Source organism: Phoca vitulina, unplaced genomic scaffold (genome assembly GCF_004348235.1).
Source record: "Phoca vitulina isolate PV1807 unplaced genomic scaffold, GSC_HSeal_1.0 scaffold94, whole genome shotgun sequence".
NCBI classification, from domain to species: domain Eukaryota; kingdom Metazoa; phylum Chordata; class Mammalia; order Carnivora; family Phocidae; genus Phoca; species Phoca vitulina.
This window is the reverse complement of record NW_022589797.1, coordinates 2523188-2550482: the sequence shown is the minus strand read 5'-3', so window position 1 is coordinate 2550482 and position 27295 is coordinate 2523188. Positions and strand designations below refer to the sequence as shown.

The following is a 27295-nucleotide window of genomic DNA, read 5'->3' as shown; positions in this document are numbered from 1 at the left end:
AGAATCCTTTTGTCTCCTTACCCTAAAATATGCTGACGGACAAATGGGTCGCTTACACTTTTCAGGGGGCCATGAACCAAAACAGATCTAAGTTCAGGTAAATGCCCAATAGGTGGCAATAATAATCATCTGTTACCTCGACCAGAATTTTCATTTTCAAAGCACCCTCCCATAGCTGTGGGAAGAATAGAGTAGGGGATGATATGGATGCTGTGTTGGAGAGTTGAGATTTATCTCATGGCCGATGAGGAACCGTTGGAGGCTTTAAATCAGGAGAGTGATATGATCAGATTTGTGTTTCAGGAAGATCACCTACAGTGATTAGTTTGGGTTCAAATCCTGGTCACCTTTGGGTCAGTTGCTTGATCTCTCTAAGCCTCAATGTCCTCATCTGTAAAATAGAATAATGATAGCTCTTACCTGATAGGGTAGTTCTGAAGGTTAAATGAGATAATGCATATAAATTGCTTAGTAAATGACTAGCCCAGAGTAAATGCTCAATAGCTGAGAATGATGATAATGATATAATTATTAGAGTGGAGAGAAACTGGAGTCAGGGAAATAAAATGTAGTTAGGCAAGAGATAGTAAGGCCCAAAGTAAGGGAGGTGTAAATGGAGAGGATAGTTATGAAAGATATGAAGGAGATAGAATTGTTAGGCTTTGAAACTTGATGCTAATGGAAGGGAGGGAAGGGCAGGCATCTTTGATGGTTTCACTTTCCAACCTGGGTGACTGAGTGGATGGGGATGCAGTTGAGTGAGATAGGAAATACTAGAAGAAATAGAAATTTGGTGTAGAAAAAGAATATAATGATTGGGGTGGAAAAAGAACACACTGAGGTTGGTTTTTAAATATATTGAGTTTAAGTACTCTGTTACCAATTTAAACATGGGGTTCCAGGAAGTCTAAGCTACAGAAATAGATTTGAACTTTGGGGCACCAGGCTGGCTCAGTCAGTAGAGCATACGACTCTTAATCTTGAGGTCTGGAGTTCGAGCTCCACATTGGGCATAGAGATTATAAAAAAATAAATAGATAAAAAATGAAAATATTAAAAAAAAAGAAATAGATTTGAACTCCATCATGAGGTACAAGATGAAGCTACGGGTGGGGATTAGAACACCCAAGGGGAGTGTATAGAATAAGAAGACTAGATCGGCGGAGGCGGGGTGGGGTGGGGAAGTGGCTGGGTGGCTCAGTCAATTGAGCCGAGCATGTGACTCTTGGTTTTGGCTCAGGTCATGATCTCAGGGTCGTGAGATGGAGCCCCGTGTCGGGCTCTGTGCTCAGCAGGGAATCTGCTTGAAATGCTCCCCCTCTCTCTCCCTCTACCCCTCCCCCTGCTCATGCATTCTCTCTCTCTCTCAAAATAAATAAATAAGCCCTTAAAAAAAAAGAAGACTAAGGGGTTCAAGCATATATTCCTGGTCAAGGATAATGAGAAGGAACTACTGGAGAGGTGACATGGAAATGAAGGTGGAGAAGTTTCGAGAGAGAGCAAGGGAGCCCAGCCCTCATCCTGAAAGAGAAAAGAGAAGTAACCACTAGGGAGCTGAGTTTTTAGCAGTTCCTTCCCTCAGGATGCTCACAGTAAAATCTGTAATAACAAGAACAGAAAATGTTCTACTATGGAGGAGTTCAGACTGGGACATCTGTTATCCCATTGATCATCAGGATTAATTTGACTGTCATGCGGGTTTCTTCTTCCTCCCTTAGCCAAATAGAATCACCTATCCAAAAGTAGAGGATCTTCTTTGGTCAATAGCGTAAGAATGGTGGACCTCCTTTGCTAGAATCTCCAAGCTGCCTCCAATGTGTACTGCAGTATTATGTTTCTTTTCATAATACTATTCCCTTTTGCAGACCGAAACCCAGAGATAACAGAGTGTCTATTTGAAGATACATTTCATCCTTCATCTCAGATCAGCCCGTACTTGTGGTGGTGATGGAAGGTGGGGCAGAGCCTTGCTCAAAGTGAGGAATGGAAGACTAGAGAGAGGTAGGAGAAAAGTGATAACATGGCAGGGTTAGATAAAGGACTAGCAGAGGTTAGTTGAGTAGTGTTTTGTTAGGCCGAGATAGTGGGAGCAGCAAGGGAGAAGGGGAAGATGGTGTTTCTGGCAGGAGGAATTGTAAAAAGCAAAGGTGCAGGTGTGCCCAGCTGGCTTAGTCAGGAGAGCATGCAGCTCTTGATCCCAGGGTCATGAGTTTGAGCTGCATGTTGGGTTGTAGAGATTACTTTAAAATAAATAATTAAAAAAAAAAAGCAAAGGTGCAGAGGTGAGAAAGCACAGACCATGCTCAGGAAATGTGAGTAGCCTTGCCGGGCTGCATCTCAAAGTGCTAGCACATGAAGGGTTGGAGAACAGGCTGGAATGGAGATGTGGGGCCAGATGATAGAGTTCTGAGGGCCAGGGGAGGGAGTTTGGGCTTTGTTCTTTTGTGGTTTGATGGCTTCTGGGAGGAACCATCAAAAGCTTTCTAGGAATTCAGGCTTGTCTGTCTCAGGCTTCTCCTTTTGGAAGACCAAGGGCCCAAAGTGGCAGCCTGACATTCAATCTCCTTTGCCATGGTTGGGAAGTCAGGGCTGCAGCTGATTTCATTGGCCTGTTTTGCATTTATTATAGTGTGGCTTTTATAGTGTGTTAATTGAAATATTTCCAACTGCCAAAAACAATTACACTCAAATTGCCTTGTCAGTTCTTTTATTGCCAGATAAATGTTTTACAGACATATTTACGGGGGGGCAGTGGTAACTGGATCTCATTTTCTATTTAAGGCTGGCAGTTTGGATTGGGATTGGCCCTCCAGTGCTCTGTTGTGGGCCAGAAAGCTGTTGGATGTTGTGCGTTTCCATCTTGTTACCTTAGGGATCAGAGGTGCATCAAAAAAAAAGCAGCTTTCTGGCTCATGCAGCTTAGCTTCAGAGAAGGGTTCCATGGCTGGAAACCCTGGCAACCTGGCAGAAATCTGAATCCTGCTGCCTGCTCTACCAGCAATAATCCCAGCCCAAGCTGAGACATGCTCTTCCCTCTCCCTGGAATCCCTTTCCTCCCCTCCACCATCAAAGCCTCTCCCATAGGCTATCATGTAAGAGCTGTAAGAGCCCATCTAGCTTAACTCTCTCACTTTGTATTTGGGAAACCAAGGCCCAAGAGACTTCCCCAAGACCACACAGGTGGCCTGTGAGCTCAGGGAGCAGAGGCCTCTGTCCATGGCTGTGCTGCCGCCACACTGCCCTGGCCCCTCCTTCAATACTTGAGACCTGCTTCTTACAGGAGCCCTTCCTTCACTTTTCTAGTCTCCACTGATCTCCCTTTGGCTTGATCATCTGAAACACCTATCGTTCTGTATATACACTGCAGGGTTTTTGTTTGCTTGGTGGAACATTTTACTGGCTCTGTCATTGTTCTTCTCTTGTCTTTGTGCATGCCATTTTCTTCTTCTGAAAATTTTCTCCACTTGGACAACCCATACTTGTTCTTTGATACCCAGCTAGGAAATAGCCACCTCTGGGAGCCTTTCTTGGGCTGGGTGGGTGTCTCTGTGCACCCCTCCAGCACCCTGGGCACACGTATCTCTGCTGCGGGCACAGAGCAGGCTTTCAAAGGAACATATATGGAGTGAGTGAGTGAGTGAGGGACGGAGGGAGGGAGGGAGTGAGCACTGCCTATACTTGTCTGTCCTCCATGGACCTTGAGCAAACTGGAGCAGAGACCTCATCTCTCTCTGTTTTTGTCCTACTGCTTAGGTGTGTCCCTGACAAATAAATAGATGCTCAACAAATGTTTATCAAGCTGAACAGACCATGCTGCTCTTGGGAACATAAGATTTTAGCATATTAGAACTGGAAGGTCATCACATCCAATCTGACAAGGAAACTGAGGCCCAACGAGGAAAAACATTTTTCCCAGCATCATGATCACTAATGGGTTTGATGGCATTCCTTCATTTATTCAATAATGTTTTGAATGCTTACTATATTCTCAGACAACAGTGTATAAAACAAAGTACCTGCCCAGAAAGAGTTTACATTCATCCCAAACAAGTGTTTATGAATATAATCTGACCTCAAAATCCCCTTAATGGGGGCGCCTGGGTGGCTCAGTCGTTAAGCGTCTGCCTTCGGCTCAGGTCATGATCTCTGGGTCCTGGGATCGAGCCCCGCATCGGGCTCCCTGCTCAGCCAGGAGCCTGCTTCTCCCTCTCCCGCTCCCCCTGCTTGTGTTCCCTCTCTAGCTGTCTCTCTCTGTGTCAAATAAATAAATAAATAAATAAATCTTTAAAAATCCCCTTAATGTATAGTACAAAGCTGAGCACTTAGAATATGCTTTTTGTTTGTTTGTTTGTTTTTTAAGAGAGGGAGAGAGGGGTGGGGAGGGGCAGAGAGAGTGAGAGAGAATCTTAAGCAGGCTCCACACCCACTGTGGAGCCCAAAGCGGGGCTCGATCTCACAACTCTGAGATAATGACCTGAGCTGAAACTGAAAGTCAGATGCTTAACTGAATGAGCCACACAGGCACCCCTAGAATATGCTTTTTAAAAATGTTTGTTGAGGGGCGCCTGATGGCTCAGTCGGTTAAGCATCTGCCTTCGGCTCAGGTCCTGAACCTGGGGTTCTGGGATCGAGCCCCTCATCGGGCTCCCTGCTCGGCGGGAAGCCTGCTTCTCCCTCTATCTGCCGCTCCCCCTGCTTGTGTGCTCTCACTCTCCCTCTGACAAATAAATAAATAAAACCTTAAAATTATTAAAAAAAAAAAAAAAAAACTTGGGAAAGCTTGATGTCCACTGCCTTCAAGGTCTCTGGGCAGAAGCCTCCCTGCGGTGCTGTTTCTGATACCTCCACGGAGATTTGCCTCTGACTTAACTCGTGTTTCTGTTCTTTCTTTCAGAGCTTCAGCGTGGGCAGAGGAACCAGGAGGAGAGTAAGTGCTGAGCCCACTGTAGGCTCTCAGCAAGAAGCCAACAGCATTGTTTTCCACTGAAAAGATTAGCTCTATGTTGTTTAGAAAATTCAAATGAGCAAAGAGAACATTAAAATCACCCTTAAACCCACCATTGCAGGACACCTCTTCGATAATTTGTGATGTTATATGCTCTCAGATATTTCTGTGCATATATAAAAATTACATGTATTTATTTTTAAATGGAATCAAACTGTATGTTATTTTATAATCTGCTTTTTACATAATATATTTAGAGTACTTTCCATTGCCAATAAACATACTTTTATAGCATCATTTAAAATTACTGTATAATATTTTACCATATGTTCCTTAAGGCCATACCATAATTTGTTCAACCATGCCCCATTATTGGACATTTAGATGTTTCCTCTTTTTCACTATTATGATCAATTCTCCAGCAAACATTCATGCATTTAAATCTCTGGGCATGTCCGTGGCTGTGGTTATTTCTTTAATATAAAGTTCTACACATAGAAACTTCAGTCAAAGAGTATACATACTTTTTAAGCTTTTGAGAAATATTTCCTAATTGCTCTTTAGAAAGGTTGTGCTTGATTCGAAGGGGCACATGCACCCCGATATTTATAGCAGCAATGTCCACAATAGCCAAACTATGGAAAGAGCCCAAATGTCCATCAACTGATGAATGGATAAAGAAGATGTGGTATATATACATACAATGGAATATTACTGAGCCATTGAAAAGAATGAAATCTTGCCATTTGCAATGATGTGGCTAGAACTAGAAGGCATTATGCTAAGCAAAATAAGTCAGTCAGAAAAAGACAAGTACCATATGATTTCACTCATATGTGGAATTTAAGAAACAAAACAGATGAACATAGGGGAAGGGGGAAAAAGAGAGAGAGAGAGAGGAAAGCAAACCATAAGAGAATCTTAACAATAGAGAACAAAACTGAGGGTTGATGGAAGGAGGTGGGTGTGGGATGGGCTAGATGGGTGATGGGTATTAAGGAGGGCACTTGTTGTGATGAGCACTGGGTATTATATGGAAGTGATGAGTCACTGAATTCCCCACCTGAAACCGATATTACCATATATGTTAACTAACTAGAATTTAAATAAAAACTTGAAATTTAAAAAAATGACCAAAATCGTTAGACTGGCTCTGCACATCAACAGGGTAACCACAGTTATGTTTTTGAGGAATAAATAAAATATCTTCTATTTTTTAGAGTAGCAAAGAGAGGTTAACTGTAAAATTCTGCTGCAAAACATACAGAAACTGTAGTCTGCCACTGCAGAAGAAAAAACTATTAACATAAATATGAGAAAACTGATCTAATTTTACTGAACACCAGCAGCCCGACTGCTAATCATGTATGTCAGGGGTGGGCAAATTTTATCTATAAAGTGCCAGATAGCAAATATCTTAGGCTGTGCAGGCGGTATGGTCTCACATATAACTACTCAACTGTGCTTGTAGGGCAAAAGCAGCAAAAGACAATACATAAATGAATGAGTGTGGTTGTGTCCCAATAAAACTATTTATGGACACAAGGAAGAAAGGAAGGAAGGGAAGGGAAAGGAAAGGAAAAAAGAAAAGGAAAAGGAAAAGAAAAAGAAAAAGGAAAAAAAAGAGAAAAGAAAGAAAGAAAGAAAGAAAAAGAAAGAAAGAAAGATTGTGCTAATTTATGGGTATCAATTTTCCCATAACCTCATCAACACTGGATATTAATTTCATTTGGTTGAGGGGTCTCTTTGTTTTGGATTTTTGTTATTGTTTTAGTTTTCAACAGTTTTTTTTTTTAAATATTTTATTTATTTATTTATTTAAGAGAAAGAAAGCGAGAGAGTGAGCACGAGCAGGGGGAGGGGCAGAGGGAAAGAGAATCTCAAGCAGACTCCCCACTGTGCAGAGCCTGACATGGGGCTCCATCTTATGACCCTGAGATCATGACCTGAGCTGAAACCAAGACTTGGTCGCTCAACAAACTGAGCTACCCAGGGGACCCATAGTTTTCAGAAGCTTTATAGTGAAAAATTGCATTCTTTTTTTTTTGTTTGCATATCTTTGCTAACAAGGGTGAATTTTTTTAAATATGTCATGGGCCACTTTGGCAAGGTGTTTAGCTGTCTATTAGGGAAAGGAAAAACTTCTAGTTCTTGGGGTTTTTTGCAGCAAGGATCTGATGGCCTGTGAGGCTTAAAGTTACCAAGTACTGATGGCGCCTGGGTGGCTCAGTTGGTTAAGCGACTGCCTTCGGCTCAGGTCATGATCCTGGAGTCCCAGGATTGAGTCCCGCATCGGGCTCCCTGCTCAGCGGGGAGTCTGCTTCTCCCTCTGACCCTCCCCCCTCTCATGTGCTCTCTCTCTCTCTCTCAAATAAATAAATAAAATCTTTAAAAAAAAAAAAAGTTACTAAGTACTGAGAATATCGTTGTAAGAGTAACCATAAGGTGGCAAATTAGAAGATAAACATGAATCAGAGTTGAAGTAGCTTAAAGAGCAGCCAGATGTCCTTTCATTTTGCATAAAGCCCTGCCTTTGGCAGCTGGTCCTGACCATTCGGTTCTAGGCTGTATGGGAGAGAGTAAGGAGAGATGAGTTCTGGTCTCTGGCCCACCACAATGTTCCAGCTAACCCCTGGCCCAAGGGCTGAGGTGGCCAACATCTTCCAGGCAATGAGAACTCTGGACTGAGCAGTTCCTTTGGACTCCTCCGTGAGTGGTCTATTGTGCATTTTATATTCTCGGTATTGGGGGCAGAGCTTGGCTTCTGGGAGGATTCGTGAATGAAGTGGCTTCCTGCAGCACTGCTTGCTGATCCTCACACAAGGTTTCTGTCCAGGATGAAGATTCAGGGACCGATGTGGGAGAAGGAGCAGATGAATGGGCCCAGTCCAAAGCCACAGTTAGACCCCCTGACCAGCTGGAGTTGACTGATGCGGTGAGTTAGCAGCATCCTGCCCTTGCCCCTTCCACCTTCTCCAGCCTCAGAGATGTGTTCTTTCATTGGACTGATTAGCAGCCTGCATGGAACCTGGGTGTGAGATGTCTGCTGATGCCCTTAGGGGTCCTCCCAAGTATCAGAAGGGGTGGGGGCCCTCCATGTATGACCCTCTTGATATTTCTCTCCCTTAGGAGCTAAAGGAGGAGTTCACCCGCATTCTGACAGCCAACAACCCACATGCACCCCACAACATCGTCAGGTACAGCTTCAAAGTAAGTCATCACCCCTGGGGTAGGGGCCTCTAGGTACTCTTGGCTTGGCAGTGACTTGCTACATTGCAGAAGCCTCTCTGCTATTAGAGAGATCACCTTTAAACTTTGGTCTTCAGCTAGAACCTTGAAATTTTACATGGAATTTTCTGGAGAGTTAAAAAATTTCTTTACTAATCTCCCTTGCAGTCTTAATGAGTACTTATTACATGTCAGACACTGTGTTAATAAATTATTTTCATTATTTTTAATGCTTAAAACTATCCTGAAAATTAGGTAGTATTGTCCCCATTTTACAGATGAAAAAATCAAGGCTTAGAATGGTTAAGCCCAAGGTCATGCAGAAAATAGGGGACAGAACCAGGATTTGAATCCATTCTGCCCACTGCCATAAACCCTGCTCTTAGCTGCCACGCTGTTTTAACCTCCCATCCATCGGAGTTCCCAAGAGAAGGGCTCTGTGGTGACTTTTTAAGGCAGAGCATCCCAACCTATGTGCAGAAATAGTAATCCTTTCAGGCCTCCAGGGCTAGGTGGGTTTGGTTCAGCCAGAGCCCATGGGCTGGTTTCTTCTCTAGAGCTTCCCCTCTTTAGAATTTACCCCTGTGTGTCATACAAATGTAATAATTGTCTATGTGACTTGAAAAGGGTTGAGAAGAAATGTTTTGAAAGAAGGAAGGACACCCTGGTGTCAAAGTCAATGGTACAACTAAGATGCTTGTCAATAAGGAAGCTATCTAGGGGAACCAGACTAATAGGCCCTATGAAAACAGGGATCACATCTGCTTTTGCTAAGCTTTATATCCCTGGAACCTAGAAAATACTTGGCATGTTGTGTTGTGTCTGCTTAAAAATTATTTGTTGAAGAAGGAATGAACAAGGTTGCCTGGATTTAATGCTGAGCCCTGCTTCTCATTTGCTGTATGAACTGGACAAGTGCCAAACTCAAACCTTTTCTAGATTTCTGTGGCCTCTTGTATGGAACAGGGGGATTGGGGATTTGGTATCTTTGAAAATCTATCCAGTCCTTGCATCCACTAAATGCAGTTTGGAGAAGGTCAGGCCAGGTGTGTCTGATGACTATGTGTGACCTGTCTCAACTCTGCGGTGAGTCAGGTATACCGGGATCCCTTGGCATGGATGTGAGAGCCAGTGATAGACAAATCCAGAGCTGTTCAAAGTTGAAAAGAAAAGGTATTTAAAAATATGTCTTTGATGAGAACTTAAAAACAAAACTTTATTTCATTTGCCTCCTCTTCTTAAGCTGGAATGTAATGAAAACTTCAGGTTAACTGAAGATATATCTATATATCTCGTTAACAGATGGACCATGTTAAGCCTTAGAGAATGAAGGCAGACTACATTCTCACTCCAGCTTTTTTGGGACCGCTGGTCTGATTCAGTCCCTTCTCCTCTTAGGAAGGCACATATAAGCTTATTGGCATTGTGAACCAACTGGCAGTTCACTTCAGCCAGGTTGGGAACCTGGTCCCCAAAGACTCGGATGAAGGACGGCGGCAGCACTACCGTGATGAGTTAGCAGCAGGTAGGCCTCGGGGCCAACCCGAAGCTGCAGCCCAGAGCCCAGTGCCCTTTCTGTGGTCACCCTAGGAAGCAGATACTAAGCCATAACTTTGCAGAGCTTCTACTTACATAAAATCCCACAGCTGGCTGCCCTGGTTAGGTCTGGGAGTTAAGCCCTGAGAACCCTGGGGTAGCTGAGGTCTCAAAGGCAGAAACCAAGAAAGCCTTGCCCTGCCAGGGGTGGGGGTGTAGGCCTGGGCTTCAGGTTCATCTGCAATATCTTACCAAGGTTCTCAGGAGTCCACCAAGGTGGTGATTTCAGAAACCGAAATCCTTGAAGAAGAAGAGCCTAAGGAAGCAGAAGCTGAAACTGAAGCTGGGAGTCAAACAGATATGCCTGTAGCTGAGGTACAGTATAGTACTGCTCCCATCCCTCCCCTTCCAGCTCTGGCTGTGCATGGAAGCTTCAGGGGTCACTTGTTCTGGGGGGTGGAGCTGAAGGTGAGAAGTTAGAGGCTGCAGGTACCAATGCCTCTGGCATCATCACCCTCTCCCACTTCCATCCTCTCCTAGGACATGAGTTCTCCCCACCCCCTGGTTCCCCACCACCTTCTTCCCACAGCTGAGCCCTGGTCCTGTGGGTCTTTTTTTCTAGGCAGCTGCAAAAGTGACTGAAGAAGAATTGATGACTCATAAGCAGCCCAAGGAGCGAAAGCTCACCAACCAGTTCAACTTCAGTGAGAGGGCCTCACAGACCTTAAACAACCCTCTCCGGGTAGAGCAGCCCCCACCCCAGCCCCTTTACCTCCCAGCTCTGCACTGTGCATGGCAGGAAAGGAGCAGGCCTGATCCCAGCCCCAGTGGCCCTTAGCCTAGAAGGATGACAGGAACATGCCACAGTTAATCTCTCCAAGGAGAGCTGGGAACATGTGTTCGGGTCCTTGCAAGCCCTCCTGGTAGGAGTTCAGAGTGGGTGACAAGGAGTCTGGAGCCCTTCACTGAGACAGAAACGTATATGGGCCTTGGAGAAGAGGTCAAGATCTGGGGGAGAGAGGGGAGGCCAGAATGTGCCAGGGAGGCAGGACTAAGCCAGTTTGACTGAAGTTGATGGTCTCTGTGATAGACTAGCTGGAAAAGGCTGGAAAAGTTCCCTGGCTCATAAGTATGGAAGACCCCGAGTACCAGGCTGAAGGAACCTCTCAGGATTTCAGGGGAGAGACTCATGTATGTAAGACAGTGTTTTACAGAAATCAACCTGTGAATGGAGGGCAGAGGTCTACAGGATGGGTTTCTGGAAGCTCCTAATCATGCTGTACTCCTCGTACTCCCCTGTGTACCAGTAATCTGGGTGATACACAATGAGGAGGGAGTGTATTCCTCTGCTGGAACCAGAGGCCCCAGTATTAGGGAGAAGTCTTCTCAGGGTGAGGGATATTAGCCCAGTAGTTTGCCAAGGGCTGACCTCTGTGTCTTGCATCAGGAGGCTGGCCAGAGACCTGTCCATCCCCCACGTGGAGTTTTTCTTGGTTGAAACTGTCACAATCAGGCTTCATTGTCCCTGATTTCTAGCTTAGGCTTCTTCTGAAGGAGGCTTAGAAGGAAAATGTAGGCTTCCACTGTGTCATTGGTCCTTTGTTTAGCCCCTCTTTACTTCCCCAGTTCTTTGTCCCATCCCTCCCTCTGCTCCAACTGAAATGTTTCACCCATGGATATACCGTTGGGTTAAGTAAGAAGGAGTTGAGGGCTTTCTGTGGGTTTCCTGTCGTCATTGTTCTCTAGGACCGAGAATGCCAGATGGAGCCTCCTCCCAGGACAAACTTTTCAGCCACAGCCAATCAGGTGAGACACTGGGTCAGTCTAAAAGTCATCACCACACCCCCAGCCACCCACCCCATGCATCCTTGTCAAAGATTCCTCTGACAGTCTGCCCTCCTCATCCATCCATCTCCCTGCTCCTTGTCCAGGCTCTGAACACTAGGAATATGAGACAGTGGGACTCCACCCACTGAGCTCTGCATCAGCTACATGCCCCCCCCCACCCTGTGCAAGGCTGTCAAAGAGGGAAATAGGCATGGTTTCTAACTCTCTGCAGCCCATGGCACCCCAAGGCTGACTCTGAAGTGTTAGCACTCTAACCTGCCCTTCCAGCAGCCTTCATTGTTCCTGAGACCCTCCTTCCCCCTCAAATCCTACTGGATAGCCATGCTGATTTGGGCAGGATTTGGTGCCAGGAGACCTGAGCTCAGGCCCCAACTTTGCTGCTCATACTATAAGATCCTGGGCAAACCACGTCACCCTTAATTCATCAGTCTCTCTTTCTGAGTCAAATGAGGACAACAAGCAGCCTCACAGGGTTGTTGGAAGGCTCTGAATGAGATTAACAAACATTAAATTATATTGTAGCATGGAGTACTGGCCCATGGGTGAATCGTTAATGTAAGGTGCGTCTATCTGGCCTCCAGGTGGCAGTGACTGCCCAACTCTGCAGAGCACAGAATGTGATATGGGGTTTTTCAGTCCCAGATCCTTGCTGCTTCCTTTGCTACTATCCTTGGGCTTCTCTTGCTGTCAGATCCAGTTAGCAGGGGTTCCCTTACCATTTTTTTTTAAGCTTTTATTTATTTATTTATTTATTTATTTGAGAGAGAGACAGAGACAGAGGGCAGGAGCAGAGGGAGAAGCAGAGGGGGAGGGGGTAAGAATCTCAAGCATACTCGGCACTGAGTGTGAGACCCAACACGGGGCTCAATCCTATGACCCTGAGATCATGACCTGAACCAAGAGTCAAACACTTAACTGACTGAGCCACCCAGGCGCCCGTCCCTTACTTTTGTTTATCTTTTTAGTCTCAGAAGGTGTAGTCAGTGCTGTAGACAGCCGACATGAACTGGTAAAGTTTATCACATCTCCATAGGGGAAACATTTTTAAAATGTCCTAGTTCAGAGTCTTATAAATCACCAAGAAAAATATGAGCTAGTCTAATATTTGCCCATTTGTTTTGCCTAGCGGGGTCTGTAGGTTGGAACAATACTGATCTCCAGCTGATAATTGAGCCTCTGAGCTGCGGGGTGGAAAGCTCATCCCAGAGGTGCCCTGAGAGCTTCATTCCTGTCCTAGAGCTGACAGCAGAGAAGACAGACATCTAAAACATAATTACAGTGGGCCAAGTAGAGGATGCCATAGAGGCATATGCAGGGGTTGACATAATCTATTCCTCAAGCTCTAAAAGCTGAATAGGAGGTGACTGGATGAAGATTTTGCCCTGTGATGATCCTTTTCATCTTGCCCTTGCCTAGTGGGAGATCTACGATGCCTATGTAGAGGAGCTTGAGAAGCAGGAAAAGACCAAAGAGAAAGAGAAGGCAAAGACGCCAGTGGCTAAAAAAATGGGGAAGATGACCATGAGGAAGATGACATCTATGGAGTCCCAGGTTTGGTGGAGGTTTCCATGGCTCTGTCACAGAGAATGGCTGAGTGGGATATTGGTCTCTGGGTAGACAGAAGCCTGGCTTTCTGGAAGGACTTCACAGACTTTAAGGGGTGGGGTGCCAATGTTGAAGTATGAATAGTTCTTTCCTTGTGGGAAGATGTGAGAAGAGCTACAGCTGCCTCTGGCATTCTATACCTCTCCCCAGTCTTATATAGGATTCAGGATTTTTGGGCTAAAGGGCAACAGAAGACATGAATGTTATTGAAAGTCCAATGTACACCTTGAAAGAGCTCAGGACTCTTCTCGGGATGGGTTGGGATATGAGAATAAGGCACCACCTCTGAGCAAGGGCTCCTGGAGTTTGGGAGAGTGATTTGCTCTTTGACCTTCAATCCTTGGGTATACTTCTGCTCAATTTTTTAGGTGAGTCTTATGGGCCAGAAGCCAAGTCAGAGCTGATCAGTCACCAGCAAGTCCAGGCCAATGGGTGTGGTTATTCTGGGCTGGATTTTTACTGTGAAGAACCATATAGGAGTCATTATAGAGGTCATGGTTGGGGGGCTCACTGTGGGTATAGCCAGTATAGATTGGAGATCATCATGGAAGTTATGGTGATAGGTCACCACAGGAAAGATCACCACAGGGAGATGCTGAAGGGCCACTTTTGTCCCTTCAACAGAGAGAAAGCTGGGTCAGGAGCCAGAGTTGCAGTATGGATATCAGGATGAGTTTGACCTGCAATGGAATGGGAAAGACGAGGGCCACAGGAAGCCGAGGTCTGGGTTCAGCACCTTGGAGAGCTCCCAGACTGCTCTCTGGGAAGTGCTTCTGCTATAGAAGCCAGATCAGTTAAAGGAAACTTTGCTTTGTCTGAGGTATGCCCACTTCCACTCAATTCCATGTCCCTGATAAAAGTCACATTTTACGGGAGGTTTGAGGGTTCCCTGCTTTGGCTTAATATGAACTTCCACAATTCAGTTTCATTCAACTACAGACCAAGAACTCGTGATCATGATCATGCTGGGTACTGGAACCCAGAGGTGAAAGATGAAGTCCCTGCCCCATGGATTGCCCTATCCAGACCCTTGATTTCCCCTGTACTGTTGCCCAGAAGTTAGTGGCTTTGGAGGGGCTATTGGCCTGAGTCGAGTTTCACTTGAATATCCTTCAAAGGTTTGGCTATAGGCTGTGTGCTAGGACCATTATTGCAGAAACCTTAACTGCAGTTGCCAAGACCCAGAGAACAGAAGAAATGTCCCAGTGGCTGAGACTGAAAACTGTCCTTGGGTCTAAACCCTTGGTGTCTAATATGTCTATCAGACTTGGTGTCTAATGTGCCCAGGGAAGGAGGACTACACTGGATTCTTCCAACTTGGTTGACATTCAAGGCTGTGATGCAGACAGATTCCAGCCCTCTGGACCAAGAAGCTACAGTGGTGGCAGGACATTGTGGGGTGTCCCCCAACACCAGTGAATACCTTAGTGTGCAACCTCTACACAAGGGCATTGAGTTTTTTGGGTTTTTTTAAATGTTTTATTTATTTATTCATGAGAGTCAGAGAGAGAGAGAGAGAGGCAGAGGCAGAGGGAGAAGCAGGCTCCCCGCCTAGCAGGGAGCCCGATGCGGGACTTGATCCCAGGACCCTGGGGTCATGACCTGAACCGAAGGCAGATGCTTAACCATCTGAGCCACCCAGGCGCCCAAGGGCATTGAGTTTTAACTGGGAATCCCAAGTACTGGGCCTGGCTGTCTATAGAATAGAGTGGCCCTTTGCTCAGGCCCAGTGCATGAACAGAGTGACACCCTTTTTTCAGGGACCTGCATCTGATGAGGTTGATATAAAACTCAAGCGCATAGGAGGGAAGAAAGCAGAATAACTCCATGATATATCCTGTAAGAAGGTCTGCAATGATAGATCTCAGGTTTCTGTCTCATTAATGATTTGGATGAATGTACAGAAACAAATGTAAGCTTGTCTGGTCTGAAAGATTAGGACAGGAATGGGAGAAAAGGCTCAGAAACCACAAGTTTAGTCAGAATTAATGAAGAGCTATGTCTGCTCAAGTAGCATAGTATCTATAACAAGGGAGACAGCAGTCCACCACACTCTGTCCTCAGGGCACATCTAAAACCCTGAGTCTGCCAGGACCAGGCAAGTGTGGTCAGGCTAGTGAGGGACTGGCTTTCTGTGTGGGGCTGAGGGTATGGGACCTGGAGTCCACAGAGTTGAGTTTACATCCTCTCTTTGCTACTTATTAGCTGGGTTTTTCTAATCTGTTTCCTCACTGGTAAAGACATCCTAATGATACTTACCTTGCAAAATTGTTGTGAGAACCCAAGATCGTGTACAGATGCTAGTATAGTACAGTGACCCTATGATGCAGGTGACATCCACCTCTGCTATATCATTTGTACTCTAAGACTCAGAGAAGTTAAGTAACTTACCTAAAGTTGCCACCTGGCTCCTAATCCATGGAATGGGAAGGGAATGCAAGTCTGTATATCTCCAGAAGTCATCCTCTTAACCACTTCCTGGTGCTGACACTCCTGGGAAATCTCATTTTCAAGAGCCATGGGCCTGGCCCTCTTGAGCCCCTCGAGGGTTACCCATTCAGCTGGTTCCTTCCTGCAGTGGGCAAGGCCTTGGGTTAGGAGTCATTTCTGCCTTGTACTCTCTGTGTACAAGCATATCGCTGCCCCTTCTCTGGGTCTCTATCTCTTCCTCAACTCTTGACTAAATAAGTTGGATCAGAAGCTCTCTGAGGTCTTTAATGGGAGTCTTTGTCATTGCCTGAGATGGTGAAACCTCTCTGTCTCCACTAAAGAAGCCTCTTACCTTTCCTTTTCTATTCTTCCCTCCAATACCCTTCCTGGGCTCTCTTCATTGTCCTGTGTTGTACTCCAAGATATGCCTTCTCCAGAACAAGTTCAGAATGAAAGATCATGAGGCAGGCTGTGCCCAGGAGCCCAGGATGGCAGTGCAGACTCCTTATGCCACTTATGATCTGGGCATTCCCAAAAGGGGGTAGTGACATGAGCTGGTCCTTGAGGCATGAAGAGATTTCTTTACAGAGCTATCTGGGGTGGGTGGTGTCAGAGAGACAATTGCACATCTGGGCTGTGGCTCGAGGCATAACCTTTCCAGGTGCTCGCTATGAGGACCTATGGCCTCTGTATCTCCACAGAGTGATGACATCACCAAAGTGACTCAGGCCGCTAAAATTGTGGAGCGGATGGTCAACCAGAACACATACGATGATGTTGCTCAAGGTAAGATTTGAAGTGCTGGTAACTACTATTATTGCCTGTATTAAAAAATTCCTCATGGGGCACCTGGGTGGCTCAGTTGGCTGAGTGTCCGACTCTTGATTTCGGCCTGGGTAATGATTTCAGGGTCCTGGGATCAAGCCCTATGGACTCTGTGCTCAGTGGGGAGTCTGCTTCTCTCCTTCTCCCTCTCCCTCTGCCACCCCCACCCCGCTCGCAAGTGCTCTCTCTCTGTCTCTGTCTAAAATAAATAAGTAAATCTTTAAAAAAATTCCTCATACAAGGCAAGTATTTGAGTGTCCCATGCTAGGTCTTATAGGTGCAAGGGAAGAAAAACTAATCCTTCCCTCTTCTGGATGTTACTAGGGAAACAAGACATACACAGGTCCACTACAAACAATGGAATAAGAAAAAATGGGTCTAGTGATGAGATCTGACAATGGTACAGCAAAAACACCTGCACATTAGTGATCCAATGTCATCTTCCCAACAGCCCATGGAGGCAGAGAGCAGAGACTATTACCCCTACTTTACACAAGAGGAAGCTAAGTCCAAGGCTACCTGGCTAGTGAATGGCAGAGAGGACCCAAATCTAGGTCTTGAGCTTCCTAATTCTTGTCTCTACTGTGTCCAGCTTGGGGACAATATAAATGCTAGAATGCAGACTGAAACTGCTCTGGGGATTCTCAAGAATGGAGGAAGGGAAATGAGGAATGAGTGGCAGCAATCAAGGAAGACAGCAGGGAGGGCTAAGCTAGGTGCCAAGGGATAAGCAGAGTTTGAGTGGGAGATTAGCAGAAGGGCAGATGTTCTGGGCAAGGGACAGCATAAGCAGTGACTCGGTGGTGAAAACAAACTGGAATGGACTCTGAGGACAAAGGGCAGCAGGCTCAGTGACTCAAGCAGGGGTCTGTTGGAAAGTAGTGAGAGTTCAGGCTACAGAGGTGGTTGGAGCCAGCTGATGAAGGGCCTGGAATATCTCAGGGAATCTGAGCTTTTTCTGCAGAGAGTGCAAAGAACACAGCCCAGTGAGAGCATGAGTGGAGAAGGATGTGATTGGGCAGAATACAGGGACAGAGACGAAGATGAGGTTCAGGTGTGGGGTAGAATGGGCCTCATCACACCTCTTCCAGGGGATGGAGAAAAGGAAGCAGTTATAATAGAGAAAAACCAGCCTGAGCATTCCCTGGGAATGACCTATGTACTGGGCATTGTGCTGTGCAATTTACATGTATTACTTTATATCATCCTGACATCCACACTGCCAGGTGAATACCATTATTCTCTCCCTTTTATAGGTGAGAAATTTGGGCTATTGCCACTTGTTCAAAACCACAGCTAGTATGAGGAGTGAGTGGAGCCATCAGGACTTGAACACAGGCCCCTTGGATCCATAGCCTAGGCACTTCAGCACAAGGCTACAGAGCCACTGAGCTGGAAGAGACATTCAATAAGTCTATGCTGGTGATTAATTAGTGATGAAGTGAAGAAAGAGATTGATTCAGAGATGCTTAAATCCTGGGGGCCTGGGAAATTCTGGGGTCTTTGACAGAGCCAAGGAAACAGAATCCTTCCTGTGGCATGAACAGCACATTCCCAAGTGGCTTGTATTTCCCTAAGAGGTTGTGCATTTATTTGGACCAGCTGCCTCCCCAAAAGTTGGCAGCTCCTCCCTGCTGGCCGGTCTCCTTTGCCGACAGCCTAGGGCTCTTCTTGGTGACTTGATGCTCATTGCTCACCCATGGGACATAGAAACCAGGGCTGCCAAGACCAGCCGTCTAAACAAGCCCTCTTGTTATCATTCAGGCTGGAAAACGACCTTGAGTGCTTTTCAAAGCTGTCAAAGTACACAGCAGCTGTGAATGAATTTGTCACTCACACAGCTTGGCTTCCTGAAACCCAGCTTCTGCCACCAGCCCACCAAAGGGCTGCAAACACGATTAATACCCATGGAGAAATTGGCCTTGGTGAACCTTTTTCATTTATAAGAACACAATCACATAAAAATGCATTGAACTTTGATTTTTTTTAATTGCATACTCTTTTCCCTTTGGGAAAGTCTAATCATGAAGAAGTGAAAACAGAGAAGTGTTACCAATTAATCTTCTCTCTGAAATGAGGTATTTTCAAAGATAGCCTAAGCTCAGGGATCTCTGATATGATCAAGGCTTATGCCTCTGATCACTCTAATTTTGTTTTTTGTTTTTTTTTGTTCTGAGACATTTTTGAGGTTTGAATGTGGTCCCACAACCTCAAGGCTGGGGCAGTGCCTGGGCATGTCCTTGACCATGTTGGATGAGAGGATTCATTTTCTAAAGGGTCACCCCTGGTTGGAAAAAAAGATTGAGAAATTTTTCACTGCTGGTGATTTATTTCATTGCATTCTTTGAACAGTCATTGGGTGTGTGCTCTGTGGCTGGCATGATGCTAGGCACTGCGAGTCCAGAGATGATTGTAACATGCTGCCTGCTCCCCAGGAGCTGTCTGGTAGGGGAGACGGGCAAAGGATGGATAGAAGCAACACAGCGTGACAGACATTTTAGTAGAGAAGAGGCAGGGCTGGAATGGAGGAAGAGATGAATTCTGCTCAACAAGAAAATGAAGGCCTCACGGAGGAGGAGTTTAATCTGGATCTGCAGTGAGTGAGAGTTTGCCAGGAAGATGGCAGAGCAGGACATTCTAGACACTATTTGATATAGAGGTTACGTGAACACCTGACCGGAAATGACATGGCGGTCATGGCCTGGAGCCTTGGTTTGACCAGGAAGCCTGTGCAAGGGGAGCCACTGAGGGGTTTTCAGTGTGGTGGAGGAGGTGGTGTGGTGAGGTGATTTACCTGTTCTCACTCAGGTAGCTCTGTGGAGCACGGACTGGAGGAGGAATTACTGGAGGTGGGGAGACCAATTAGGAGGAGGGTGTAATAATCCCGGTGATGGCTCTTTGGGCCTGGGCAGTGGCTATGGGTTTGGAGAGAAGTGAATGGATTAAAAAAAGTCATCAGAAGGAAAATATGAGAGATGATGGAAAGAGATCAGTCAAGGATTACCAGGTTTCTTGTTTAGCCAAGTGACGAGAGAAATGGAGCTTCTACCTAAGTTAGAGGAAATGGGAGGCAGAGATGATTTAGGGCAGGAGATGAACTTGAGTTCAGAGAACCCATTTCAGGGATCCAGGCAGCTTCACCACAGCGGGGCTTAGGGGCGGATATGAAGATGGACAAACCTGGGATTTTACCTATGAGGACATGGCTACTTTATTGTAAATTGCCCCCAATAACAGTGATGACCGTAACAATAACACATATAGAGAGCTTACTACGTGCCAAGTATTTTTCTAAGTACTTTACATATATTAACAATCCTTATGACAGTCCTTTGAGATAGGTACTATTACTGTTCCCACTTTGAAACACAGAGTTTGTTTTGGCCAAGGAGGTACAGACAGAAAGTGGCAGACCTGGGTTTGCCATAAAATGGCAGTCCTGGGGCTGATTCAGCCCGGGTGTGTTTAAGATTTTAAGTACTACGAGGATGCCGCCGACGAATACCGAGACCAGGAGGGTACGCTGCTGCCACTCTGGAAGTTCCAAAACGACAAAGCCAAGCGCCTGGCTGTCACCGCCCTCTGCTGGTGAGTGTAGACATTGCAGCAACCCCAGAGCCCCTGAGCGCCTGAGCCCGGCGCTTCTACCGCATTTAACCACCCTGAGGATGACACCAAGCATTATAGAAAAAAAGGGACTGGGATTCTTATGGGATTGTGGGATCAGCCCAGGTCTCTAAAGTCAACAGTAGATGTCTGCAGTTAGTTAGGCACCAGTGTTCAGGGGAAGGCCATGTTCATTTCCTGGGCCAATGGGTTCATATTTCTTTTGCAGGAATCCAAAGTACAATGACCTGTTTGCGGTGGGACATGGCTCCTGTAAGTAATCGGGCTATTTGTTCATTTGCTCACTCAACCAGCAAACATTTAAGTACCTATTCAGTGCAAAGCTCTTTGCGAGGTGTGAAAGAAGTAAAGAAGTAAGATGACTGAGATATAATCACTGCCCTCAGGGGCTCACAGTCCAATGGGGAAGACAGACAATCATACCAGCAGTTAGCACTGGGTGAAGGACTATGCCAAAGTGAGCCTTGAAGGTATTATTGTGGTGAAGAAAGAGGGGAGAGCACTTCTGGTAGAGGAACCAGCCTATGCAAAGGTCCGGAGGCACAAGAGATATGGGAGGAAAAGAAGCTGTTGAGAGAGCCAGGGTTGGCCCCCAAAGGGCTTGGTAAGTCATTTCAAGAAGCTTGGAAATTCTCCTGAGGGCAGTCTTATGACATTCTCCTGAGCGGACATCACTGAAGGAATTTGAGAAGGGCAGGGACAGAACCAGAGCAGGGGGAAATTGCAGGCATGAGCCTGGGGGCTGGGAAACCACTTAGGAGACTGGTGAGGCTCCCCCGGAAGAGATGGCAGGACCTGGACCACGACTATGGCGTGGGAATGGAGAAGTGGGTTTGGGAAGCTTGAGAAGGTAGACTGGACCAGATCTGGGGAGAGATTGGAGGTGAGGCTGAGAGAGGGAACGTTCCTGATCTGGCCCCAGAGCAGGCAGGGGTGGGGACAGGTGCTTGATGTTCATCACTTGGCCCGTGGGCCCCGGGAGACCACTATTGTCCAGGCTGTTCCTGCCCCTGCCATGCTGTCCTTATCCCCGCGGCAGGAGGCAGCTCTGTGGTAACTGTGTGGTAGTTTGCTTTCCCTTCATGTTCCGCGTTCCCTGAAGAAGCCCCTACCTCCGCGCTAGGCTGGACATTCCCCCTTCCTAACGGGAGAGGGCCCCATACTTCATGTTAGCCGAAGCTCCCAAGGCTAACAGCATGTTCTCTGGCTGGGAGGATCAGTATCTATGAACAGAAAAACCCTTCCATTCTCTAAGCTTCTGCTGGCTGGCAGACATGCAAGCTCCTGGTCTCTACCCCTCACACCGCCGGTGCACCCAGCCCATTCTTTGACCAGGGTTGGGGAGTGGGAGGGAGGGCAAGGAGGAGTTGGTATTTATTATTCCTCTCAGGGAGGAGACCTTGGAGCTGCTCCCAGTCTCGTGGTCTGCCTTTGAGGATGCCCTAAATGCCCGCTTTGTGTCCCCGCTCCTGAGGGTGGGCTGCTGCCAAGCTGGAAGCTCCCTCCCCCTCTGGCAGGGAACTAGGACATTCCTCCCTCTCTGCTGCAGCTACTGGGCCTGGAACGGGGCCTGGGGGCTGGGCAGGCCCTCCCAGGAGTGGGTGTGGACCCCCTATGAGGCTGATCTCAGCTCAGGCTCTCTGCCCAGGACTGAAGCGGGGGTGAGGGAGGCTCCCTAGCAGGCAGGAGGAGAAACTGCCTCAGTTCTAGCCCCATCCTCCTTTCACCCAGGCCAGAAGCAGGGTCAGCCGGTTGGGCTCATGCAGAGGCTGTGCACGGGGGCCGCTTTAGCCAGGAGCGGTGGAGAAGAGTAAGCCAGCCTCAGGAATAGATGACTCCGAGTCTGGCAGGCCCAGGAGCCTCCTTTAGGCAAGCACGCACCCAGGAAGGGTCTCTTTGGCCCTTGCTGGCCACATCCACACGCCTGGGTAGCACCAGTCAGTTGTAGAACTTCTGGCTGAAGGGGTACCGCCCGGTGGTGAGACCTGGGGCCAGAAGCTGCTCTGAGTCTTGGTTTCCGTGTTGGTGGCCTGAAGAGGCTGACACCTGCCAGACCTCTGTCCCAGGGCTGTTGCTAAACTCACTTGAAAGAAAAGCAAATGGGCCCCGTGAACTCTAGGAACCGCCCACATATAAAGGACAATCATTGCTGATTGGTCTGTCGTTTTGTCCCCTAGCTTTCCTGCACAACTCTCAGGTGACCTAAGCAGAAAGAGGGGCTGGGAGGCGGAGGAGAATGAGACAAGGCCCCTGCCTACTCTAGAGAGCAGGCCCCAGGAGCGGCAGGGTGCTACTTGCTGTTGCTGCCACTGGCCCAGGGGTTACTGACCCGCTCGCACACGGGCTTCTTTCTCCAGCGCCTTGCATAGCTCGGCAGCACTCTGCAGAGGCCTGAGCAGAGCCAGGCTGAGCTGGGACTCAGAAGGGCTCCTGCATTCACTTCTGAGGTCACCTCTGGGAGTCCTGTGCTCTCAGGTGCCCAGATGCCCCCCTGGAAGGAAGAGGGCCAAGCTGAGGCAGGCCAAGGGCGTGCTAGTCACTGGTTGAGGTCACTGCGAGGAGCTGCCGGCTCACCAGCATCCATTACACTGTCTCTGGAAACGCCCAGATGCCAGCCTCCTATCATCAGACTTTGCCTCATGCAGACAAACACTGGAGGAAGAATTGGGGTTTGCTGTTGGATTTGACCCTGATGAGCTCAGCCCAGGCCTCCTTTTGCCTGGAATTCCCAGATATTTATTCTATAGCCCAACTAAGAAGGACTTTGGCAGGGGTAGGCATGTACCTACCAAGAACTGGGGCCAGTCTCCTATTTGGGCACAGAGCAGGCAGGCTGGAGCCAGGCCAGGCCAGGAGCAAGTGGGTAGGGGAAAGGGAGTCCAGGCACCTGCCCGCCGTAGCTCAGTAGCATCTGCACCTGCCTTCCCTGTGTGGCTGCTGGCGGGGAGGTGGTGGGCATGTCAAGCTGCATATAAGGCAGAGACTGGGGTGCCCCCTAGGGCCAGGCTCCGTGTCTCAGCTGAGTGGAGAAGGACACTGTCAGCAGGTGAAAGCACATGGAGGAACGCTGGCGGGCAAGGGAAAGTAGTTTAGGAAGGGGTGGCCCATGGGACAAAGTGGGGATGCAATTATATCGGCCTGCTGCACTGAAGGGGTCCTTTCCAGCCCATTAGCCAGCTGATAGCAGGGAAATGGGAACTCCTCGTGGTCTGTTGGGCAGGGATGGTGGAAGAGATCCTGGACACTCTGTGTGGTCCTGAGTGGCTCACAGGAGATGAGGGGGAAGCCGCCCAGCGGGCCACGTCTAAGAAAGACAGAGGAGCCCGCTGTCCCTCAGCCCAGCCTCCCTCTGGGGTCAGCCCTCCAGAGGGGCCAAAGTCGGGCCCCGAGCCCCAGCACGGAACGCTTTCCCCCTCTGTCCCATTACATCCTGGCCCCTCTCTCAGCCTGCCGAGGCCAGAGACACACTTGTAGGGATTTAAATCTTTCCTGATCATTTATTTGTCAGCTTCACTAATTAAGCAGTGTTAATTTCATTTACTGAAAATGGAAATTCATCCACCTCATTTCTCCCCGTTCATCCTCCACACACAAAATCCATCACTCCTCAGCTGCAGGCTGCGTAAAATTTACAGGACTAATTATGTTGTCAGGTCTCTTTGTAAATACAGTCCGTAAAGGCCACTGTGCTTGCCGGGTTGTAGTGCAAGGGCATTCCCGTTGTTAGTGTAATTACTGGTTAGTTATTTAGGTTCTCAAATGTTTGCCTCATTTTCCCTAAATCAAATTAAATGTCCCGCTTGATGTATTCTGTCTCCACGGCCTTGCTCTTATTTCCCACACTGTTTAAATATGACTTCTTATCGGAGGAAAGTGCTCAGCCCAGCTGCCTGAGAGGCTGAACCCAGCCTGGCAGCACGGCCTCTGGGCCAGGCCGGAGGTTTGGAACCCTCTAGCACTGATGCCCTTTCCTGGTGAGCCCTGGGATAGTCCCCTGCCTTTGGAGACTGTGAAAATCCTAACCCAAAGGGCATTTCTGTTGCTGGAGTCCAAGGTGGCAGGACTGGGTGTGGGAAGCTGAGGGAGGGTTTCATTATTGTCATTAGAAGAGCTGGGGATCATTGCATCCATCCCCCTGACTTCTAGAGACACTGTTTCCAAACCATCCCAGGAAAAAGTACCATCTCTGGGGCTTCTCCCTCTGATTCCTCAAAGTAGAGTTTGGGCCAAACCTCCCAGAATGCCTACTACATTTGTTTCCCATTGCTACTGGAACAAATTGCTACAAACATAATGGCTTAAAACAACAACAATCTATTATTGTCCAGTTCTGGGGGTCAGATGTCTAAAATGGGTTTTGCTGAGGAAAGTCAGTTGTCAGCAGGGCTTCATTCCTTTTAGAGGCTCTAGGGGAACATCCATGTCCCTGCCTTTTCCAGCTTCTAGAAGCTGCCCACATTCCATGGCTTGTGGCCCCCTTCCAGCCAGCAATCATGTTATTCTGACACCTGCTTCTCTCCTCAACCTCCTTCTCTGACTCTCACCTCCCTCCTTCCCTTATAAGAACCCCTGTGATTACACTGAGTCCACTCAGATAATCCAGGATAATCTCAGGGTCTTTAATTTAATTACATCTGCAAAATCCCTTTTGCCTGCTAAGTAACATAGTTATGGTTCTAGGGATTAGGACATGGACGCCTCAGGGGGTGTTACTCTGCTGACCACAGCTCCCCTCCAAATGAGTCTTGCATGACTCAATAAGGGAATCATTAAACGGCTGCTGCCTTGGAGTCAGCCATGGGCTGGACTCATTGGGAAGCCACAGTAGGAGATGGGGAGGCCTGCTGTCTGAGGCTGGCTCGGTAACCTGTCCCTGCAGCTTGGCATCTATTTCCCTCTGACCACTTACCTGGCTTTAGCCTGGTACCCCAACATTCCTTCTGTCTGTCTTGCTTTCCCCGAATCCCGAGCAAGGGCCTGGGCTTCTCCTGACAGCCAGAACTCTCCAGAGTGGCCCCCTGTGATCTAGAGTTATTACTTGCCGGGCAGGGGTAGAGCTCTGGGACTGAGCAACACCTCCCACCCAGTGGTTGCCAGTTCAAGAAGACATCCGTCCATGCTCCTCACTGGGCACGACTCTGCCAGGGCCCTACCACAGGGAGCTGAGGGAGGGAGAGCTTTGGTCTATGGTGGAATTGAGCCCCTCCGCCCCTGAGACCATGGCTTTCTGAGAGCTGCCAGAACAGGTTCTATTAGGGGGTTGACTCTCCTTCCCAGAATCTTGTGGATCATTGAAGGCCAGAGTCAGGGAGGCTTTAGAGATTATCCAGCAGAGCAGGGGTAGCAAGAGGCAACCCTCCCAACGGAGAGAGTAAACCTGCTGGGCTAACCCATGCTCACTCCATCCTTTGATGGAGCCTCTGTGGCAGGCTGAGGAAAAGACTTGTTCATGACCACCTGTAATAATGACATATAGGTAGAGAAGAGTGGAGGGGGCCCACACACAGAGGAGAGGCTGAATAATCTGGAAGGCTTCCTGGAGAAGGACAAGAGCATAAAGTGGAGCTAAGGCCAAGCCAGAACCTTCTCCCTCTGTCTCAGAGTCTCAGACCAGGTGGTTTCTCTCTCTCTCTCTGTTTCTCCCTCCCTCCCCTCCCTCTTTTCTTCTCTCTTTCCCTCTTTCACTTCCTCTTTCTCTTCCTTTATTCCTCCTCTCCTTCTACCTAGCCATATTTACTTACTGAAATCCTGTAGCCTGGAGGACCCTGGAATTCCTCACTGGCCCCAGACTTCAGAGTCTTTCCCTCTTCATACAATGGAGTGTGGGGTTGGGGGCTCCCATCTGTGTCACTGGACGGACCCTCCAGTCCTACTTTGAGGAACCAGGAAATTTGTGGCGTTCAGGACAAAGTATCCCAGGGCTCAGGGCCCAGGGCTCTGTAAGCCTTGAGCCTGATGAGATTCTAGTCTCCACTGGGAACTGAGGCACTAAAGATGACCCCTTGATGCCAATCTTGTACTGGGACTCCTGGTGGGTGGCATCATACTGAGAATGTTGGAGAGCCGAGCAATGATGTCCTAGGTTGCTGGTGACCTGGTTGGTGATATCATACCGGGAACGTTGGAGAACTGGGTAATGATCACTAAACAAATCACTAGGACTGCTGGTTACCTAAGTGAAGATATCACATGGGGATCCCTGGTGGCCTCAGTAGTGATGTCATTTTAGGACTTCTGGAAAACACGATGATGATCTCATGCTGCTAATGTTGGAGGTTTGGGCTGTGATGTCACACTGGGTACACTCAGAGAATGAAATAGTGAGGTCTCAGGGGCCACTGGAGTCAGGGATGAGAACATCATAGAGTAAGATGGAATGGAGAGGAAGCCCCAGTTAAATGAGAGTTTTCTGTGTTTTCCCACTGTGGCTTGGCAGACAGAACCTTGAATTGGAATTCAGGAAACACACAGTCTAGTCTTGATTAGAAACTGTGATCTTGGGGCGCCTGGGTGGCTCAGTCGTTAAGCGTCTGCCTTCGGCTCAGGTCATGATCCCCGGGTCCTGGGATCGAGCCCCGCATCGGGCTCCCTTCTCAGCGGGAAGCCTGCTTCTCCCTTTCCCACTCCCCCTGCTTGTGTTCCTGCTCTCACAATCTCTCTCTCTGTCAAATAAATAAAATCTTTAAAAAAAAAAAGAAAAAAAAAAAAGAAACTGTGATCTTGGGGCGCCTGACTGGCTCAGTCAGTGGAACACGATACAAGACTCCTCATCTCAGGGTTGTGAGTTCAAGCCCCATGTTGGGTGTAGAGCTTACTTTACAAAAAAAGAAAGAAGAGATCGTGATCTTTATGTCAGAAGGGCTCATTTGGTTGCAAGTAACAGAGACCACCAGGGGCAGGCTAAGAAGCGGAGGCTTATTGTCAGGAGCATGTGGCCTAGGAACTCAGGCAGGATCTAAGGTCTTAGTGTGATTGATGGTTCTCTGTGTCCCCGTCTCTTGAAATCCATGCTTCTCTCTGCCAGAAGTTTCCCTTATCCTGTGTGACTGCCCTGTCCCTTATACATTCTCTAGTCCAGATTCTGGAGAGACTGGACCAGCATTGCCAGTCACCACCACCCCCTTAGGTCTGGTGTCCCCTTCCTTTCTCCACCACATAAAGACCAGATCAGTGCAGGGTAACTTCAGCTATAAACAAGATATTGCATGAGGCAAACACCATGTGATGGGTCTGATGCAGCCGGGCACACCA

At 47.7% G+C, this 27295-nt stretch overlaps 1 protein-coding gene across 1 annotated transcript in view; it reads left to right on the top strand.

The window, feature by feature from the left end:
* The first annotated feature begins 4783 nt into the window (after nucleotides 1-4783).
* The window catches only part of DNAI1 (dynein axonemal intermediate chain 1), a 38549-nt gene continuing 16037 nt past the window's right edge, over nucleotides 4784-27295 (top strand). The window contains exons 1-12 of the mRNA XM_032396808.1: nucleotides 4784-4801; nucleotides 4895-4927; nucleotides 7782-7880; nucleotides 8075-8155; nucleotides 9572-9698; nucleotides 9966-10084; nucleotides 10332-10451; nucleotides 11456-11515; nucleotides 12974-13108; nucleotides 16294-16378; nucleotides 19888-20005; nucleotides 20253-20296. Of these exons, the coding sequence (XP_032252699.1) occupies nucleotides 4784-4801; nucleotides 4895-4927; nucleotides 7782-7880; nucleotides 8075-8155; nucleotides 9572-9698; nucleotides 9966-10084; nucleotides 10332-10451; nucleotides 11456-11515; nucleotides 12974-13108; nucleotides 16294-16378; nucleotides 19888-20005; nucleotides 20253-20296 (1039 nt within the window). The remainder of the gene's footprint in view (nucleotides 4802-4894; nucleotides 4928-7781; nucleotides 7881-8074; nucleotides 8156-9571; nucleotides 9699-9965; nucleotides 10085-10331; nucleotides 10452-11455; nucleotides 11516-12973; nucleotides 13109-16293; nucleotides 16379-19887; nucleotides 20006-20252; nucleotides 20297-27295) is intronic.